The sequence below is a fragment of the Vigna umbellata genome, chromosome 1, assembly GCF_029865625.1.
Source record: "Vigna umbellata cultivar VRB3 chromosome 1, Vumbellata_1.0, whole genome shotgun sequence".
In the NCBI taxonomy this organism is placed as follows: domain Eukaryota; kingdom Viridiplantae; phylum Streptophyta; class Magnoliopsida; order Fabales; family Fabaceae; genus Vigna; species Vigna umbellata.
Window position 1 is genome coordinate 72,609,618 of NC_142165.1, and position 19,223 is coordinate 72,628,840.

The 19,223-nt window shown below is 32.3% G+C and overlaps 2 protein-coding genes across 3 annotated transcripts; one reads left to right on the forward strand and one right to left on the reverse strand.

Annotated features, from left to right (window-relative positions):
- The first annotated feature begins 4,264 nt into the window (after positions 1–4,264).
- On the forward strand, positions 4,265–7,251 carry LOC124821719 (uncharacterized). Its single transcript, XM_047293650.2, has 6 exons — positions 4,265–4,416; positions 5,142–5,278; positions 5,357–5,518; positions 5,960–6,082; positions 6,308–6,451; positions 6,632–7,251. Exons 2-6 carry the CDS (start codon positions 5,153–5,155, stop codon positions 7,082–7,084), a joined length of 1,008 nt encoding a protein of 335 aa, XP_047149606.1. The 5' UTR covers positions 4,265–4,416; positions 5,142–5,152; the 3' UTR covers positions 7,085–7,251.
- Positions 7,252–7,495: 244 nt separating this feature from the next.
- PANK1 (pantothenate kinase 1) lies at positions 7,496–15,258 on the reverse strand. Of its 2 annotated transcripts, XM_047293647.2 has the most exons (11): positions 15,111–15,258; positions 14,827–14,939; positions 13,815–14,024; positions 13,181–13,227; positions 12,674–12,790; positions 11,221–11,340; positions 11,032–11,126; positions 10,849–10,942; positions 10,549–10,680; positions 8,561–8,673; positions 7,496–7,975 (listed from the first exon to the last, which is right to left on the reverse strand). In XM_047293647.2, exons 2-11 carry the CDS (start codon positions 14,909–14,911, stop codon positions 7,747–7,749), a joined length of 1,242 nt encoding a protein of 413 aa, XP_047149603.1. In that variant the 5' UTR covers positions 14,912–14,939; positions 15,111–15,258; the 3' UTR covers positions 7,496–7,746. The 2 variants fall into 2 exon arrangements, with proteins under 2 accessions (XP_047149603.1, XP_047149602.1); XM_047293646.2 differs by having other exon boundaries at positions 14,827–15,254.
- Positions 15,259–19,223: the final 3,965 nt, after the last annotated feature.

Here is a 19,223-nt window from a genome sequence, read left to right on the forward strand (position 1 = left end):
AAATACAGAAATTAGGCCCAAGCCCAAAATAGTGCCGCTCAGCGGTAAACTACCGCTCAACGGTAAGTGCGTGAGTTGTTTTTCTCCCCTCAGCGGCCTTTTCACCCCCTCAGCGGAGCCAACGTGACTGCCTGAGTGCCGCTCAGCGGTAAACTGCCGCTGAGCGGCAGTTGCGGCTTCTCCTTTTGCACTTTTTTATGTCTTTTCTGATTCCATCTCTATCCTTCTTCACTTCTTTCACCAAATTCACCTTAAAACCTGCATAAAAACACTGAAATCAAGCATAAACCTGTCCAGCTCTCTTATTTATGAAAATATAACCAAAAGCATGATTTCAAGCTAGTTTCTAAGTGTTAAAGGTTGCTTTTAGTATCAATTTTAAGCATGAAAATAACAGTTTTTCAACTGTTATCAGTGTCGCCAACACTTGCTCCATTCCTAGTGGAGGCCTTGGGCGACGACTAGGGGCGCCGATGGCGGCGACGGCGTTGTGGTATCATGGCAGTGAGCAGTAGCACCGACGAGGTTTTTTGTGCCTGAGGTAGGTAAATGTAGCGGCCTTGTCGATGGCGCGAGTGTGGTTTCTAAAAGGAGGTGACAGATCGCTGTAGTTGGTTGTGTTTGCGAGTTCGAGGAAGAGAAGGAGAAGAAGGAGAAACCCCTGCTTTCCAGCCGCGCTGAATCGGAAGTTGACTAGGGAGATCGTTCTCCTTGAGGTTGTTTTCGGAGTAGATGATGGAGTGGCGCGATGTTGGCGAAGAAGGCCTATTTCAAGTGGTTCTAGCAAGCGGCGACTGGCGTCGTTCAAGAAGGCGGGGGCACTTCCCTCTTGCGGGCGAAGATGTGGCGTAGGGAGAAGAGAGAACCTCGCGCGAAGAGGAGAAAGGTTGGTGCAGCGACTAGCAGAGTCTGTGGCGGTGACCTCCTCAGATGTACCTCCTCAGCTTTCTTTGCCCCCAACTCCAGCAATGAAGAAGAACCCAACTTCTTAAAATCTCATTTATAAGAGATGACGAAGTGCGCTTCAACCAAATGCACACTTAACATACTTAATCTCATTTCAAAATTTAAACAACCAACGTGGCAGAGAGTGAAGAGGGCAACTGGCATAAAACGTGGCCTCGTCGTTTGCCACATCTACTAAAAGTTAACGCCGTCCAATTTTAAGGACTAATAGTAAGAGTTTTAAAACTATGAGGACTAAAAACCATCAAAGTTTCGAGTAGGGACTAAAACAAAATTCGTGTGATACTTAAGGGACAAAAAACATATTTAATCCTAATTATAATTCTAGAAAACATATAATCATTAAACACTAATTACCAAACAAAAATGACCAAGTCTCATAACCACATTATTCCCTAATTACCACATTTTCCTAGGGTCTTACAGAGACTTGTCTCGCCTAGCCATTGTCAAGTTAGTAAGCTCTTTGACTTTGGTTGCATCCAGCGAGATTATTCTTGCCCAACAACCACCAAATTAGTAGCTCTCTAACTTTGACTTTGTCCAATGAGTATATTTTTGCTCTATGACTTTCACGTTAGTGAGCTCTTTGACTTTGGTCTTACCCAACAACTACTAAGTCAATTACTCTTTGACTTCAACTTCGCTCAACAAGTATATTCTCATCCAGCGAGTCTGCATAATTCTGCATAACATAATTATGTAGATTTATGTCATTTCAACCCTATAGATCAGCCCAACAACCACCATAGATGCCAAAACATACCAACTATCAAATTTTACATTACTCAATGACTCAATGAATCTTAATTGCAATACCAACCATATAACATACCAAATTTCAAACTACAATTGATGTAAGTCAAATTAAATCCTAACTTAACTCCACATATCATATTTCATTAGACAACTCAATCCCACAGACCAAATATGGTTTGAGCATATAATTAGCAATTACAACTTATCTATTACTTAAAAGTAATGCAATTAGTTTTTCTTACCTGAATGACAAACCAAATTGCTTAAGAATCCTATTAACACCTCTGGACGAATAGAAAACTCTGGTTGTCCTTATGAATAACACAAACACGATCGGGACACACCATTAGGACTAGTGATCAGTAGAGACTCTTATAAAATACTCAAACATTACATGCGAATCAAGATGGTCAACATATATATAAAGAACATATAGACCAAGAAAAAAAGGCAAAAAACCAATTTACTTTATTGGAGAACAGACAAAAATGGAGAGCTAGCCTCAAGGATCATTCTAGCAGTCTTCAACCTTCAAACACATACCGTGAGAAAACCAATAGAAAAGGAAGAAAACTCTAATGAAAAATGTGTATAGAGAAATGGTGTGATTTTAAGATGATGAAACTGGTATATAAGAATTCTATTTATAATTTAAATTTTAATTATTAAAATAACTTAATCTCACTATTTTTTATCAATTCTAAATCACTTAATAATTAATATTAAAATTTTAAAAATTAAAAAATATCAACCAAATCAAAATGATTGTATATTATTTCGTATTTGTTTGATTTTGTTTAATTTTTTTTGAGAAAAAATATTTTAAAAATTACTTTATTTTTGCACCCCTAATTAACAGAAATTGTTTTCAGATAAACTTTGTGGAATGTTAATACCTTTCTTATACATAACTAATTTTTGGACTCATACAATTTCATATACCATTTTTATTTAAAATAATAAACTATGGTAACAACTTTTCTATTTTTAATTTAAATAATTTTGTTTGTGATTCTTCCACGATTGCAGATGCTTAAAAAATTAAAAATTGACTTACATAATCTCAAAAGACATATTTAATATTTAATTGATTATTTTGGTTAAAGTTAAGCATGTTTTATCTTATGACCTTGTATACAAGATAAATCTTATTAATTTTTTCCTTCTTCATGTTAATTTTTTTTTTCCAATTTGCTAAGGTGTATCTAACATGCTTTAATGGGAATAACATCACAGAACATAACATCACAGAACACAACCTTTGTCTAAAAGTAATCTACATTTTGTACATAATCATTTGAAGTTATGAGATTTGAGGTGTGAAATAATTTCAAGAGTAAGTTCCCTACCATTAAAAAACCATTTAAACAAACAAAAAGTATACTGATAAAAATTTCCATTTTCTAAATTAATAACATATTCTTAAAAGGTTAATTGTACAATAATTAATATAATAAATATAATTACCAAGAAAGTTATATTCAAATCATTATAAGTTTACCAACCAATTAAATAAGATGCAAATTATTATTGCTAATGAAAATACACGCGTCCAACTTTGTATGACAATAAAAAAATATTTGTAACTAAAAAGTTAATTATTTTAATAATTATCGAAATGGAAAAGTGATATTAATAAAATTTATATTTAATTTTTTAAAAATGTATATACCTAAAAAATAATTATTTTATCAATTTTTATAGTGTTATAATTACAATAATCTCTTTAATTTTTCATATTCGATATAATTATATTTAGAAATGTAAGAAACGATTAAAAAATATATACAGAATAAAAACGGTTAAAAAAATCAGATTATTAACTGTTAAATTTTATATTGAAATTGTAAAAAAAATATAAAGAAAGATATATCAATTTTTATAATGCTATAATTATATTGACAGCAATGATGAGGTTATTTCTTTAACCATGAACATCAATTCAGTTGTCAGATAATTTCTTAAATAAAATGCACCAATTTTATGTCAGTGATAATGTCAAAACAAACTTACTGTTAATCGGATTATTTGCTCAAATATTCGTAACTATTCATTTCTTCTATTTTTTTTAACATTTAAACACGAATCTTTCATATTATTTTTATATCTGGTGTCTCCTTTCTTAAACTTTTATATATGAATTATGACTGTTTTCAGTTACCTCTTATTTTAGAAGAATTCTGCGAAAAATCCGTAATAGTGGAAAATTAACAATCTTATTATAAAAAAGTACTCAACAAACGCGTTTTCTGGAAGAGTTATTTAAAATAAATGTTGACATAAAAATTGGCCAAATTTAAATAAATAAACTCAATGCAACCAAATTGTTATTTTTTATTGAAATACAAAAAATAAGGTATCTTATAATTTTGAATATATTCGGTATAATTTACAGTAAAACATTTTGAATACATTTTTTAAATTCCTTACCTAAAGCCAAAAAATTATATTTCTTTGAGTGGGTCAAATGTGGCAGTTTGAACTCGTGTTTGATGGGTCAATTAGTGAAGTTGAACATGAGGTGCACGTGTTACTCTTATCCTCTTTCTCCACCGTCTCTGCCATACTTTTGAAAAATCAAAACATATAAAAGGAAAAATAAATAAAGCACTGTCCATTTCCAATTTCCAAGCAAAGATCTGGGCTTCGATTAAAGGAATATACTGTGGGGGTGATCATAGTTTTTACCCTGTGAGTTCACTTGAATATCTCCAAAAAAAAAAGAAAATATTTTTTTTCTTTTTTTTTCTTTTTCAGTTCATTATTCCCTTATCATCATTATTACAGTTTCAGGAGCCAATGGATTTCCTTTCTGCTTCCTGATTCTTTAATCTGATTTTGTTGTGTTTTGCCTCTTCACTGTGTTTTCTGATGATCATGCTTGTTGTGAATTTGGGTTGAGTTCAATTCCTCTTCTTGAGTATTCTGCAAAACTTTATGCATCAAGCATTGTCACTTTTTTGTATTTTCTTTTTTGTCTGGTTGATGGCATCTTTCTTGATTTTGTATGTTATTTAACGTTTCAAACAGCTAATATTGAAACGTTGTGGGTGTAAATCACTCAAATCCTACGTGTTTGAAGAGGGATTAATTATAATGTTGACATAGAATAAAAACATATTTAACCATTTTCTTTTATCAAAGTTGAATGTGCCCATCCGTGGAAAAATTTCACCTTTTTCCACTAGAACATATTCTTTTCTATGTTTATTTGCATTTAGAACTTGTGAATCAACTTGTTACCGATCCTGAGAAAGCTTTTATAAAGGTCAATTATTTAACCTCCATCAAGTTTGGAACATAATGATAGGATGGAACCTTGAACGTCCGAAGAGGCAGGCTTCAAATGGCCTTTTAGAGAAGATAGTAATTTCGGACGTATAATATGAAGCTTAACTGTTTGTGAAAAATTCCAGGTTCTTATGTTATGATGGGTGAATCACAGATGACAAAATTCGGCTTAAATGTCAGGAAGAATGAGAAAAGTGGGTTCCCAAGGGGTCTGGATCCTGCAATATCTAAATTTTTTGTGCAGCTCCAAAGTGTTGTTAAGGTCAATAACTTATCTTGTGGCTTAAAAATTTACTAGGAACATGGTATAATACTTTTGTTTATTTTTTTCTGACTACAGGCACGGCTGAGTAGATTAGCTAAACAGGACGGAATCAATTTGGTGAGATCTTCCCAAAAAAATGACAATAAGCCTTTCAGTTACTCTGAAGCTGAACTGAATGAGCAACTACAAGCGTGGAGAGAAAATCCATCTTGGGTTGATAGGCCACCGTTAGTAAAGGTGAGCAGCAACTATTTGTGAAAGTTTGATTTCCTTTTGAAAATCCTGGTTTCTTAATAAAACAAATGATAAGTGGACTTTAGTTGCTTCAGGCTTTATGTAGACTAGCTTACCGTAGAGATGTATTTCTAAACTGTTCAGATACTTGGAAATTTTAGAAATTAAGTATGTAGTAGGTATTTTTATTTTTTTCTTTTCAGATTTTAAAAATACTTTGCAGTTTACTTCTCTACTCCTTCAAGATGGATGCTTTGTTTGTTGGTGAGATCTAGTAACGTATGGCAGATCAACTGCTTGACCAAAAAAGGAACTGGGTAAATCATTTAGACCTGCTGGATTCTAGTGGATGTAGAATCTAGTCTGTCAAACTTTAAGTTATTAAGGAAATATCTATATTTGTCTGTGTTCCGTGTATATGTAATGTAATATTCCTTTTGGCAGGTCACTGTTCCCAAAGGATCTCTTTGCAACCTCAATGCAGAAGTTGATGTTGGGTTGCCCCCTGATGCAGTATATAATATAGTGACAGATCCTGATAATAGGAGAGTTTTCAAAAATATCAAAGTAAGTGACTTTATGTCCTTACTTCTGCTTAGTGTGTTTGGTTACAACCTTTCTCAAAATCACTTCAAAAAACATTGAAGGTTACCATTGATGCAACTTTCTATTTCTTCGTGGGCCCAGATGCTTTTTTACTGAGCTTCTAGTTTTGTATAGTCTGTCTGCTCCACTATTTTAGCAATTTCCGAACTTTGTGCAATTCAACTTGGTGATGTCTTTTTTTGTCAGGAAGTGATATCCAGAACAGTTTTGGTTGATGAGGGTCATAGGCAAGTGGTTGATCTTGACCAAGCAGCCATTTGGAAATTTCTTTGGTGGTCCGGGACTATTTCGATTAATGTCTTGGTAGATCAAAACAGGAAAGACCACTCTGTAAGGATCTATCCCACTTTTAAATAATTGATGGATTTCCTATTTGTTGCACGTAATTTATTCAAGGCACACAAAACTCAACGTAGTTATACTGCTGCTTTCTTAAATGCATTACAAGCTTCTGCTTTTCATCCTACGAAGTGTGTGTGTCTTACATACTGCTAAATAATTTTGTGTCAGATGAAATTCAAGCAAACTAAGACTGGATTTATGACAAAGTTTGAGGGCTGCTGGAGGGTAGAGCCTTTATTTGTTGATGAAGCAATGTGCCATCCCTTTAAGCCTATGACAAAGGAAGACTATAATGCATGTACAAGAGGCAAAGGAAGAATTGGATCTAAAGTTAGTCTGGAACAAATACTCCAGCCAGCAATTGTCCCTCCCCCTCCCATATCGTGGTATTTGAGAGGAATTACTGCCCGGACAACTGAGATGCTTATATATGATATGCTTGCAGAAACTGCTAGAATCAGAGGAGGGTATGAGGTTGAAAAGTCTGAGACACAGGACCTGCAAGGAAAACCTGCTCAAAATGTGGACCTGGTTGCTAATTCAAATGACATTAAAGAAAGATGGATTTTGCGTAGAAAAAATGCAAAGCGTACTCATAGAAAACAGCTGACTGCTATGTGATTTTCCTATGTTTGTTTAACTTTCTAAGCACTATATATAGATTGTTTACATGTAGTTCAGTTTAAAGAATTTATCACACAATGTTACAGTCACTAATTTCAGCTCATTGCATGACATTTCAGTCAGATGAGTTTCCATAGAAAATAATCAACTTTGTTTTCTTTTCATTGTTTCTTTTTTTGTTTTTTGGAGCGAGGCTTCTTGATCTTAGATGGCTCAATTCATTTGAATATAAAGTTCTCAAGGAATGACTTAATAGTTTCGATATGAGACCTGATTTTAGATCCCAGAGTTCTTAATCTTAAATTGCTCGATTCATTTGAATATAAAGTTGTCAAGGAACGACTGAATAGTTCTGATAAGAGAGGTCTGATTTCAAATTCCAAAGCACCAAATGTACACAAAACCACAAACAGAAAAAATGTATCTCATTAAATGAGTAACATGGCTTTGCCTTATTTATTCATACAAATCATTTTTTTGTTATACAACACAATTCATTGATAGAAACTGAAAAATAACTCGTTGTCATTCTAATTTTCCCTCTTGCTTTAATTCTAGGCCAATAATAATCACTAGTTATAATCCTTAATTCCGACCATTATACAGAATAAAACTATATTACAACTACAAGTCGTGGAAGCAACGAGGAATTGCTTCATCTAAGCTGCATATACACTGCACTCTATACTCTCATCTCCATTAAACTCTCCATCTGGTAAACTACGCAATATTTTATCCACGGCAAAAGATAACTTGCTGGGACTTCTTGGCACCACTTCGTTGGCCAATAATTCCTTGAGACCATGTTTATCAGAACTCATGAAAGAGCCTACAGCACCTAGAAACCCTTCATGCCGCAAAAACATGGCCTTAGCTTCACCTTTAGACCTGAAAAAGAGTAATAACGAGTCAAATGCTTTTTTGTTTTATGTTTTTATAATTGTACCAGAAGCAAGCATGCTCAGAAGTCTAATCAAACATTCCTGCATTATAGCCACTGTGAGAAATTACAGTGACTGAATTTTATGTTCCAACTGTATATAAATATATCATCATGCACATACAAACCTACAATTGTCCACACCCAACACCCTCCTTGCCACCCAAAAGGAATCAGGACATGCTAATGATGCAAAGTTAAGAATCCACTTGCTTTTGTTGATGGAACAAACAACATAGAAAATACTTATGTTTCTACGATTCCCTTTGATCATTCTGAATATAATGTTTGAGACTAGTATTTCTTTGGCACTGTATCTTCAAACTATTATGGTTTTTTAAGAGATGGACTTCAGCAATTCCATGAGTTTTAGAGGTGAACATGTCGTGAGGCTCATAAAAGGATATATATATATATAGCCCTCACACTCATGGAAATGGCCATCACATAAATTCTAAACGTAAGAACTAGTCCATGTCCCTCAACATAGACCATGGTTTGCAGTAGGGTGGAGGAACGTCCTTCTCACTTACCAGAAGTTAACAGCAACAGATAATGTGTCCATAGTAAAAGGATGCTTCCGAATAAAAAATCCACCAAAAAAAATCCTCTTCAGCCCAAAGCGAAGGGCATTTAAGTAAGAGATCTGAAAGCAAACAACAGAATAAACAAATCATCCTAAATACATTTCACTATTTAGGATAGGATAAATATTATCATGATCTTATGTCTAAGATTGGGAACAATGAAAGAGAAGGCACAGCATAACTATTACAAACAAAGATGCACACGGTGGTAAATGTTAAGTCCATGAAGAACTTATAAAATGAATATTCCACCTTAATCACATTTGCATTGAAACTTTGCATCATGCAGATATTACGGTAGTTCGTTGAATGGAGAGAGATTATTACCAAATTGTGTTACAATACAAGAAGTGACACCTATTTTTACTATTAATATAGACAAGTACAGATGCCCAAATGAACAAGACTCCTAATTCTATTACCTAACCATCCTTTCCTTCTGTATAAATAATGTAAAATATGTTTTTCAAACAAAAAACCATCAGCCAGTGAAGAAGATTTACAGTTTAGATGACGTGACAATTATTTTACATATATAAGAGGGATTTCTTAACCGATCTAAGTATTCATTATCCTCAGTATCGATGCTTTACAATGGCTTTTAACTTTTATCCAACCATTGAAAATATACAAAGACGTGGGTCTTGGACCTCAAATTTAAATTTAATGGAAAGGAGAAGAATGAGAATTTAATGAAACAGTTTACATTTTCTAACAGTTGTTAAGTATATGCTGTGTTTATATCGAAAATACCAATGAAGTCTAAACAATATCCAGATTAACAGGATCACAGCAACTTCTATAAATTTTTGTGCATGAATTATTAGATATTTTTAATTTTGTCCTTCCTAAAGCTGAGATATGACCTTGTGCATATGCCATGAAGTTTTGTTAAGAAGTAGACTTTAATGCTAACTCAACCCTATAGAACCAACTTGTAAGATAAGGTTTGCATCTACTTATATATATGGTGAATCTATCTTATCTTTAGTTACTGTGAATCTTTAACACACACCCCTTATGTTGAGGAATATACATCTCAAATGTGAGACTAAACATTAATGGGTGATTCAATAATAGTGGAACAATAGATTCAATAAATAACAATTTTTACTAGGATAGACTTTACATGACTCTAATACTTTATTAAGAAGTGAACTCTAAGTCTAAGTCAATATCCACCTCTTAAGGTGAGGTTTGTACCTATTTATATACTATAAATCTATTTTATCTTTAGTCGACGTGGATCTCCAACAAATTTATTACTTACCACCCCTCCATCCCTCAACCAAAAGAGAAAGATAAAAAAAATGTCAATAAAATGCAAGGTGGCATCTTGGCTTAAGATACAAATCTCTAATTATTATTTTAACTTTATTTAATAAAAGATTCCATTATTAAGTAAGTCAAGGGTGGAAACAATGGAATGTACAAAATCATTCATTTGTCAGGAGTAGTCCATATTTAAGCGTTCACAAGGTATAAGGGTACTAAAAGCCTGCACGAAGAACATGAAAGTTCCCGTGGAAGATTTGGAGGAATAATTTCCAGCATTTTACATCAGAGATAAGTCCTTCTGCAGAATTGTAATATTTCGATTATAGTTGAATCCAAAAGCCTTTAAGCACTCCATTTAAAGCATCAGCAGAAAAAATGGGAGGGAAAAAATAAAGAGAATAACGAGCATTAATGTCTAAACCAGGGTAAGCATAAGATATCCGACACAAACCAACTAATATAAAGATAGTAAGAGGCAACGAGAACATTGAAAATCGTTGCAGAAAATGAAGACAAATTGCAGGTTTGGAGTCTTGTCATGATGTTTTACTCCACTAGATGTACTATACACATATATAAATATCACGTATAGTTAATATCATCATGTAGTGCAGAGTGGTGTTCGTCTAACTAGAAATCTACAGTACACAACTGACCTGTCCAATATTATTTGAGATCATTCTTAGAAGAGATCGAGCAATATCTTCAGGTTTGTAATCTTCACGCTCCCTATTATCAGAAATTGCCTTTCCAAAGCTAGATGCTATTGCAGTGGAAGAAAGACCTATCTGTTATCAATCAAAGAAAAAATATATTCCAGCAAATAATCACTAGAATAATTAGATTATATTATTCTCCATTTGAAACAATCACTTTTAGAGTCATCAAATGGCAACAGAAGAAATACTCTTATAATTTTAAACAGGAAAAGGGACATAAACTTACACCAGTCATACCTTAGAATAGTCCATTCCACCATAAATATCTCCGACAAGCATATCTACTGCTCTGTTGTTCCCCCGATAACTTAATTCCAGCAACTCATCGAAACTGAATCATGAAGTACACTAATGGTAATCCTATGTGATTCACATAGAAATCAATAATAGTTCATAGGCTTCAGGAAAAGAAATACCCACCTCTTGCACTTGGTCAAAAGTTTGCCTAAACCCCAGAAAGTTCCTCCACCTATACTTGTTCCACTAACTCGCTCAAATTTTCCCTCTCCTTCCACCTTTATGAAAATATTAAAATATTACTTTTAGTGTCTAAAAAAGAGTGCATATTTGAAAACAAATTGAAGTAATACAGCTTGCATGATAAAATACCTTAATCATTCCAACACCAGACCCAATATTAACAAGAAGATAGGGATACAGATCGTTTTTGTCAATCTGCACAAATTGCTTTTGATCGCCCATATAGGTAAATGCTTCCTGGTGGACCACCTATTGAAAGTAGATCAAGACATATACAAGGAAATTATCAAGGTGTTTGAGTATGAAGAATCTAGAATTATTTACAGAAAACTGAGGGAGCAGTTCTTAAGAAAAATGAAAAGGAAAACAAAATGAAATTGCTGTACCATTTCCTTACAAATACGAGACAGTGAAAGGTATATATACCATATGCCTTAAAAGGTTTCTCATATGGCAGCAGTGACAAGAATAAAATATAAATATAACTATAGAGAGAAAAAGTATACTAAAATATAGCTTGGGTACAACAGTCCTAAACTGAAGTTTTTGGCTTCATTTCCTAGATGGGAATAGACATTCAAAGCTAACAGTTATTTTACCCCATATGCGGTTTGGATAGTAAACTCATAGCCAACTAAAAAAATGGTATTCTCAAAATCACAATAAAAAGTACATAATGGTGTAGTCTTCTTTACAAAGACAGACCACAAGATAACCACGGTTAAAGTTCATTACTTTGATTTGATATTATCTTCTGCACAGTTGGAAAAATAAGAACAAGGCGTATCTCAAACAACAGCCTTGTACCTAGATAACTTCTCACATGGCCAAATATAAACACTTCATACATAGCCAATGACAATGACAAGAGCTAAAATAAAATAAAAAAACAAAAAATACGAAGTCCTGAAAAACTTCAAAAAATTTATGAATTTAGTAACCCATAACCATTGCTATTCCCACAACCACTGCTTACATATTTCTTGAAGATAGATATTTATAAAACTATGAAAAGGAAAACTACTTATACAACTAGAGGCATTCATTGGTGAATGGAAAGAATATTTGTGCTTATTAATGACAGAAATGTCTTCTGACACAAATATTTACATTCAGATTGAATACACACGAAAGCCTTAATTTTTAACCATCTTTCAGATGACCATTTCAAAAATTATTTGAAATTAATACTTCATCAACAAACATAAAATACCTTCCAACACATTTTGCTCAATCTAACAGGAAAAGTTTTATTTTTAAGACAACATTACCATTTACAAAACCTAATTGTTCATAACAAGCATCTTGTGAGCAAACACCAAAATAAGATCAGGGCTAAACCTTACAGCACCCTATAAGATCTGGGCTAAACCTTACAGCACCGTAAGTCCCTAACCATTATGTATGTACTGTCAAAGTTTCACAGTCAGATACACATGCTGATCTTTAATAAGAGACTATTTGTTGAATGAATGAAGAAAAAATGAATCCGAATCTGAATAATTTAATTTGAAATTTAAAAATGAGACAATATTTTTCTTTTACCAACAATATGGAAAAATTAGTTTATGTTAAATCCTACCTCGAGAAGAAAATTCGCTCCTGCAACAAGACAATCCATTTCATCTTCCTTGTCAAGAATGATTCCCAGCCTCTCCTTGAAGAGGTCTGCATATTTGTATGCACCACCACCTGTGGCCTTCTCACCAGTAGTTTTTCATTATTAATAAGTATATAACATAAATCCAAGTACCATAAGACTAACTAAACATTGTTTTTTATGGAATGGAACATTTTTCGTTAGAAATATCTATTAAAGCTGGAACATGTGAATGCGTTACCTTTTGGGAACTACTAATAAATAATCTTTTAATTTTAATCAGCTTTTAGGAATTACATATCTTCCAACCATGGAAAAAAAAGAAGACAAGGAATGGAAACTGTTTCAAATCATGACATGACCAAGATTGAATTGGTTATTAACTTAGAATCTAAAGATTCTTTTCAATAGATCTATCTGTACACTTAAGACAGATATAGAAACAAAATCTTCATAAAATGACATGTTTAAACATTTTAGTTTGATTACCTTAACAGCTATTGGCTGACTTCCAGGATTTTCTTGTGGCTGACTACCTGAATTCAGTATCAGATGCAAAAATTTCAGAATGGCCTCAAAAAGGGATTGGACACCATGATGATATAAAAGATGGGTATATATGTTTTTTAGGGATTATGTTAGTAAGACAATATATATATTTTTAAAGGATATCCATTATTTTGAAATTTTGAGTACTTTGGCTTCGAATTCTGTGTAGTTTATTTGTCATCTAATATGTAAATAAGATCCAGCTCAGCATTCAAAGTCAAAGGATAACAAATATAAAAGACAACAACAGTCTCACTAACAAGTACTCAAGACTTTTATGACCAATTATACATAAAACAAGCACAGCAAACTTTAGAGGAAGGAACAATTTAGAATAAAGAGGAATGAGAGGTTCTATTCAGCCAGCTTGGTAAACTAAACTAATATGGGATCCACATAAAGGTGGTTGAAGGAGCCAAAATTGTTAGTCAAGTTTAGTTCAGTATGCAAAGTGATCAAGTCACGGAAGGAACCATATATTGCTAACCAGACACATGGTTGAATGCTTCAGAAATTTCAGTTACTCTGTGGCAAATATTGTCAACCATAAACACATATGATTATATGTACACACCTCCAATATGAAGTTTCATGGACTTGATAAATTCTAAGCAATCATTTATCTTGCTTGTTTCAAACTTCTTAAAATTTAGCCTCCCATTAAGAACAGGGTATTGCTTATGTCCGTTGGACTTCTGCAAAGTCTTTCTATGAGATATCCCCTCCTCACCATCAACCAAATGATTGTCATCTTTTGTGAAGTATACTAGCTTGGCAAGAGATCCTGTCAACAGATGGACAATAATATTTTAGGCAAGATACAGTTGAAACGGAAGCATAACTTCCATTCGTAATTCACCATAACAAGCAGAAATCTGACAGTATTAATGAAAGTTGCACAGGAAGATAATAATCATGATTCCTTATTTTCTAAAATTGCAATATGTTCTCAAGAGTCTATGTATCTGCAATCTTAATACGCCTCTTAGTTCAAGAAAAATGACATCAGTATAGAACAGTGCAATAACAGTGCATGACGCCATGCAGATTAGCAGTCCAATTAAAAAAAAAATCCAAAACTAGAGATCATGATCTCCAGAAGTCTGACATGGTTTAAACTAGTGGAATTGAATCAAGAAGATCTCCAATGTTTCTCAACAGTAAACAAATTACAATGTCTACTCCATTCTCAGCAAGTTAAATCAATCAACAAGTGCATCAAATTACGAATTAAGAGTTCCGTCCAAATACACAGGTGTCAGAGAAACTTAAGTCCATGCAATCGAATTTGAACAGCAAGATCAATTACCAAGCAAACACTAAACTGCTTTGTGAAACAAAGGTTTTCAATAAACAATGACAGACATATAAATAAAAATAAAAAACATAACTATCAGCTACCCAAAACCAGAAACGAAACAGCATATAAAGATTGAAATGTTTAACCTAAACACGTATATCACACAAAATTTCACAAAGAAAAGATGTTAAATTTGAATGAAAAACACCAAAGGGGCAACTCTGAAAACTAAAACAAGAAAGAAACAAAATATTAAAAAATTTACAGGATAAGAGATGAAACCCACCTCCAATATCCAAAGCTAGATGATATACATGAGTGGGTTGGTTAGGATCCAAAATTTGTTGAGTTTGACCATCTCTGAGATCCATTGCTTTTGTTATTTCAGTCTCTAATATCCTAAGTTGAATTTAGGATTAATAAATAGTAAAGTAGAGTTATATAAAGTGATTTGCCAAGCCCCTTCCCCTCGGAAAAGCAATTTACAAATTCATCGTTACATATTTTTTAAAGAAATTGAAATGATTAATAAACTAATTAATTGAATAATAAATATAAACTGCACCCAACCTTAAAAAGCAAGAAAAAAGTTCATTCGAATTTGGTTTGTAGAATTAATGAGAGGGAAAGATAGACAGAGAAATGGGAAAGGAAGTAGGTACTAGATAGATGCTATAGGCTACGCTGCTCTCAAAAACAACCCAACCAACCAAGATCACATCCTTTCACACACTTATTCACATGTCAATTAAATGGATGACACGCTTTCCCATGAGACAAGAACACCAACCAAGTTTCATCGTGACCAATTTAGTATTATGCTCTATATACTTAAATTATAATTGCTTGTATTTTAATATGTACCAAACAAATAACTTTAAAAAATAAGTAACTTTAAATATATAAATTGTATTGTAGTTAAAATATACAATAAATAAACATTTTATTTAAAAATTATATTTTAATTTATGATAAATAATTTATGCTATAATGCATTCTTTTTTTAATTAATTCAAGTTAAAACTAAAATTGTTAATAATCCAAAAAGATTAAAATTAACTTAGTTCATCCGGTGACTTAACCTCTACACTGAATTTTCTTTTTCATTTTTTTCTCCCTTCTAAGTCGAACATATTTTGAGGCTTTATTTGAATTATGTAATGGAAGGTGAGAAGTAAAAAACAAAAGAAAAAAATAATTAATATAAGAAAGTAAAGTCTGTTGGTAAGAAGTAAAAAGTAAATAAAAATGTAATGACCTTGTCTGTTATTTTTAATTTATTTGTTATTTCTTATAGTTTTTATTAATATTATTATTTTATTATAAAATAAAAAATAAAATTTATCAACATTTAACTAAAAAGAAAAATACAGGAAACACATCATTCTGTTAATCTTAAAGAAATTGTACTCTTTTTATTTTAGTCAAATGCCCATTTGTCTATTTTGAAAATATAAAATAAAATAATCTAGGAACACACTCTACATCATTACACGTGACAAGCAATGGCCGACATACGTGTACACCACCAGGGTGTATAAATATATTCATGATTTATTTAAAATTATTGCTAAACATTTAAAAAATAGTTTATTTTATTCTTATAATTTTATATATTTTAATTTATCGATCGTTGTGTTATGATAGACTTGTGTAATTGAGAGTGAATAAATATATCACTTAACTTACCTTCACTATTTTAAATCCACCTGTTAATAAGCATGATATAATTTATAAACTTCTACAAAATGATTTTGTATTCTTAGTTGTCAAATTGTAAACGTGGCAAGTAAAATATGAACTGCATGGATCTCGGTGTTCTATAATTTATAAACTTCCACAAATGATATTTTATTCTTAGTTGTTATATTGTAAACGTGGCATGTAAAATATGAATTGCATGGATCTTGGCGTGTTGATAAAAGATTGAAACAAAAATATTATAAAACTATATATTTTTATTCACAATTGTTTTTTCCTGTCAAATTAACTTTTAAAATTAGGATTTGATTTTCCTTTTCAACTCATTCTTTCAATATGGGCTTTATATATTCTTTTTAAATTATTGATAGACACAAAGTCCCTACACCATTTCACGTTATTCTTTCGATCATCACATTTTTTTAAATTCTAAAATTATCTTTTATATTTTAAAAAATCTTACACTCCACTTTTTTTCTTTAACGCATGTTAAAGAAAAAATTCTTCAACAAATATGTCACATCTGCCACATTCAAAGTTTATCTTTTCTTTTTTAGATTTTAATTTATTAATTTATTATATTTTAAATTAATATATATATATTATATTTTTTTAAAATTTGTTACGTACTTATATATAAATTAATTTTATTTTATTTAATAAAATAATTATTTTTAATTTAATTAAATTATATTATTTTTTAATTAATTATGTTAAACAGATATGCCACATCCTTTAACGATTGGGCCACGTTCGTTCAAGTTTTTTTTAGTTTTTAGTTTATTAAAATATTATATTTTAAATTAATTTATAGAGTATTTAAATATTTTTTTTATAATATATTACCTAATTATATATAAATTAATTTTATTTTATTGAATGAAATATTTATTATTAATTTAAGGGTTAAATATGTTTTTAGTTCCTAAACTATCAAGCGAATTTGTTTTTAGTCCCTCTTTCAAACTAAGTTACATTTTGGTCCTTCCCTTTAAGGAAACCATAATTTTTCATTATCTTGGCTCCCCTCCCTTCCTCTCCCTCCGACTCTACCACAGCCACTTTCGGCACCACCTCGAACACCTCCACCGTGATCGCGAGTCGTCCCTTCCTTGCCACGGCCGTCCCCTAGAGCCAGCTCTTGAAGTCCTTCACCTCTGCCACCGTGGGCAGGCATTTTAATCCCTTACTGGTTTGTAGTTACTAATACTGGTCCTTTGAATCTGGAATTTTGTTTGAAGTGGCTTGTATTTGTTTTAATGTGTGCACCCTCAAAGAACCATTAATTGGTGGTTTTAATTTCAAAACTCCATGTTGAAGGTGGTCGGTGATCATTCATAAGCGTTGAGAATCCTTTTGGCGACTTGTACCTTTTTTATTTTCTCTTCAAATGCCACCATAGTAATATGCTGGAAAATCTTTGAATATTATATGGTCTCCACGTTTCCGTAGCTTATATTAAATTAAATTTCTGCTTGATATACAGTAATCTTACAATATACCTACATGATATTTCTTTGAATTGTTCATCCATGGAAATTAGAGCATCTGGACCTTAAAATTAATATATGGAAATATGAGCATGCCCATTAAACGAATGGAGTGTGGATGGCTGAAATATTCAGTTAATTCATGGGAAAAGAAGTTTCAGGACATTGATATTTTATTTGTGTATTTTCAGAATCCAGGATCTTGTTTGTACACCGAAAGAGTGTTTATGCTTTCTTGTGATGGTTTTCATCCGCACACAAGGAGATTGTGTTGTAAAAGCTGAAAATAGTAGAATAAAGATCACGAACAATAACTTCTCAGAATTTTTGAGGATCTCAGAACTAGCAAGGATCTCTTAAAAAGAGAATAAATAAACCCAGAATATTTTTAGGCAAAGAGAGAGAATGAAATTAGGAGAAAAGAGAAAGAGAGAAGAATGATTCTGATCATATTTTCTGAATGAAAGTAAAGCTCTATTTATAGAGCCTAGGATGGAACTAACCCTCCTTAGCTTGAGGAGTACTTCACGTAAAAAGTGGCACCAAACCTTAAAATTAAAGTACAAAATCGGTGGCTGTTGAGAGAGAAAAGCACCGTTGGAAACAAACAAGAACGTTGCACACCAAAAGTGACGTTGGCTGCGTGCATATAGGAAAATATCTCTAAGGCAGAGACTTGCGGTCCAATCTCAACTTCCTCCGCAAGTGATGACACATATCTTTGCAATATTTTATTAATAAATAATAACAGGTTGTGCCCCTGTGCATAGTTTTAGTTGGGTAATCATCAGCACACACCATATCAGTTATTACGACCACAATTGAATACCAAACAATTGAACCTTCGATTCAAGAGTTTGTAAAACGCAGTTAGCCCAATTACAAAGGTATAATCTTTAAAGACTGATAAGACGAAAAATGAAGAAACGAAAAAAGAGAAGAAAAAACAGTGAAGTATCATCCATCTGGCACCGGAGGTGGCACTAGAGGTGTTCGAGGTGGCACCAGAGGTGGCGTCGGAGTTGGCGCCGGAGGTGGATGTGGTAGAGTCGGAGGGAGAGAAAGGGAGAGGAGCTGGGAAAGATTCAATAGTGTCAGAAAAAAAAATGACGTGACATACCACCATTAGCCACCTTAGCTTATTTTTAACGTCGTTAGTTTTGGAGGACGAAAAATTATGGTTTCTATAAGGAGAATGACCAAAATGTAGCTTAGTTTGGAAGAGGGACTAAAAACAAATTCGCTTAATAGTTTAGGGACTAAAAACATATTTAACCCTTAATTTAATTAATTTGACTTTTATTTTACTTTAATTATGTATTATTATTTAATTGATTATTTAAATATTTTTTATTTGATTAGTTAAACGGATATGGAACATCCATTAACGGATGTGCCACATTCGTTCAAAGTTTTTTTTTTAGTTTTTAGTTTTTAGTTTATTAATTTATTATATTTTAAATTAATTTATAGAGTATTTAATTTTATATAT

What these genes read in the sequence shown, in the direction of transcription:
- LOC124821719 (XM_047293650.2), top strand. Translation starts at nt 5,153, where the DNA reads ATGATGGGTGAATCACAGATGACAAAATTCGGCTTAAATGTCAGGAAG. An exon ending in AGCTCCAAAGTGTTGTTAAG is followed by an intron (nt 5,279 to 5,356) that starts GTCAATAACTTA and finishes TTCTGACTACAG; the next exon opens with GCACGGCTGAGTAGATTAGC. An exon ending in ATAGGCCACCGTTAGTAAAG is followed by an intron (nt 5,519 to 5,959) that starts GTGAGCAGCAAC and finishes TCCTTTTGGCAG; the next exon opens with GTCACTGTTCCCAAAGGATC.
- PANK1 (XM_047293647.2), bottom strand. Translation starts at nt 14,911, where the DNA reads ATGGATCTCAGAGATGGTCAAACTCAACAAATTTTGGATCCTAACCAA. An exon ending in CATGAAACTTCATATTGGAG is followed by an intron (nt 13,228 to 13,814) that starts GTGTGTACATAT and finishes TACTGAATTCAG; the next exon opens with GTAGTCAGCCACAAGAAAAT. An exon ending in CTTTTGACCAAGTGCAAGAG is followed by an intron (nt 10,943 to 11,031) that starts GTGGGTATTTCT and finishes TTCATGATTCAG; the next exon opens with TTTCGATGAGTTGCTGGAAT.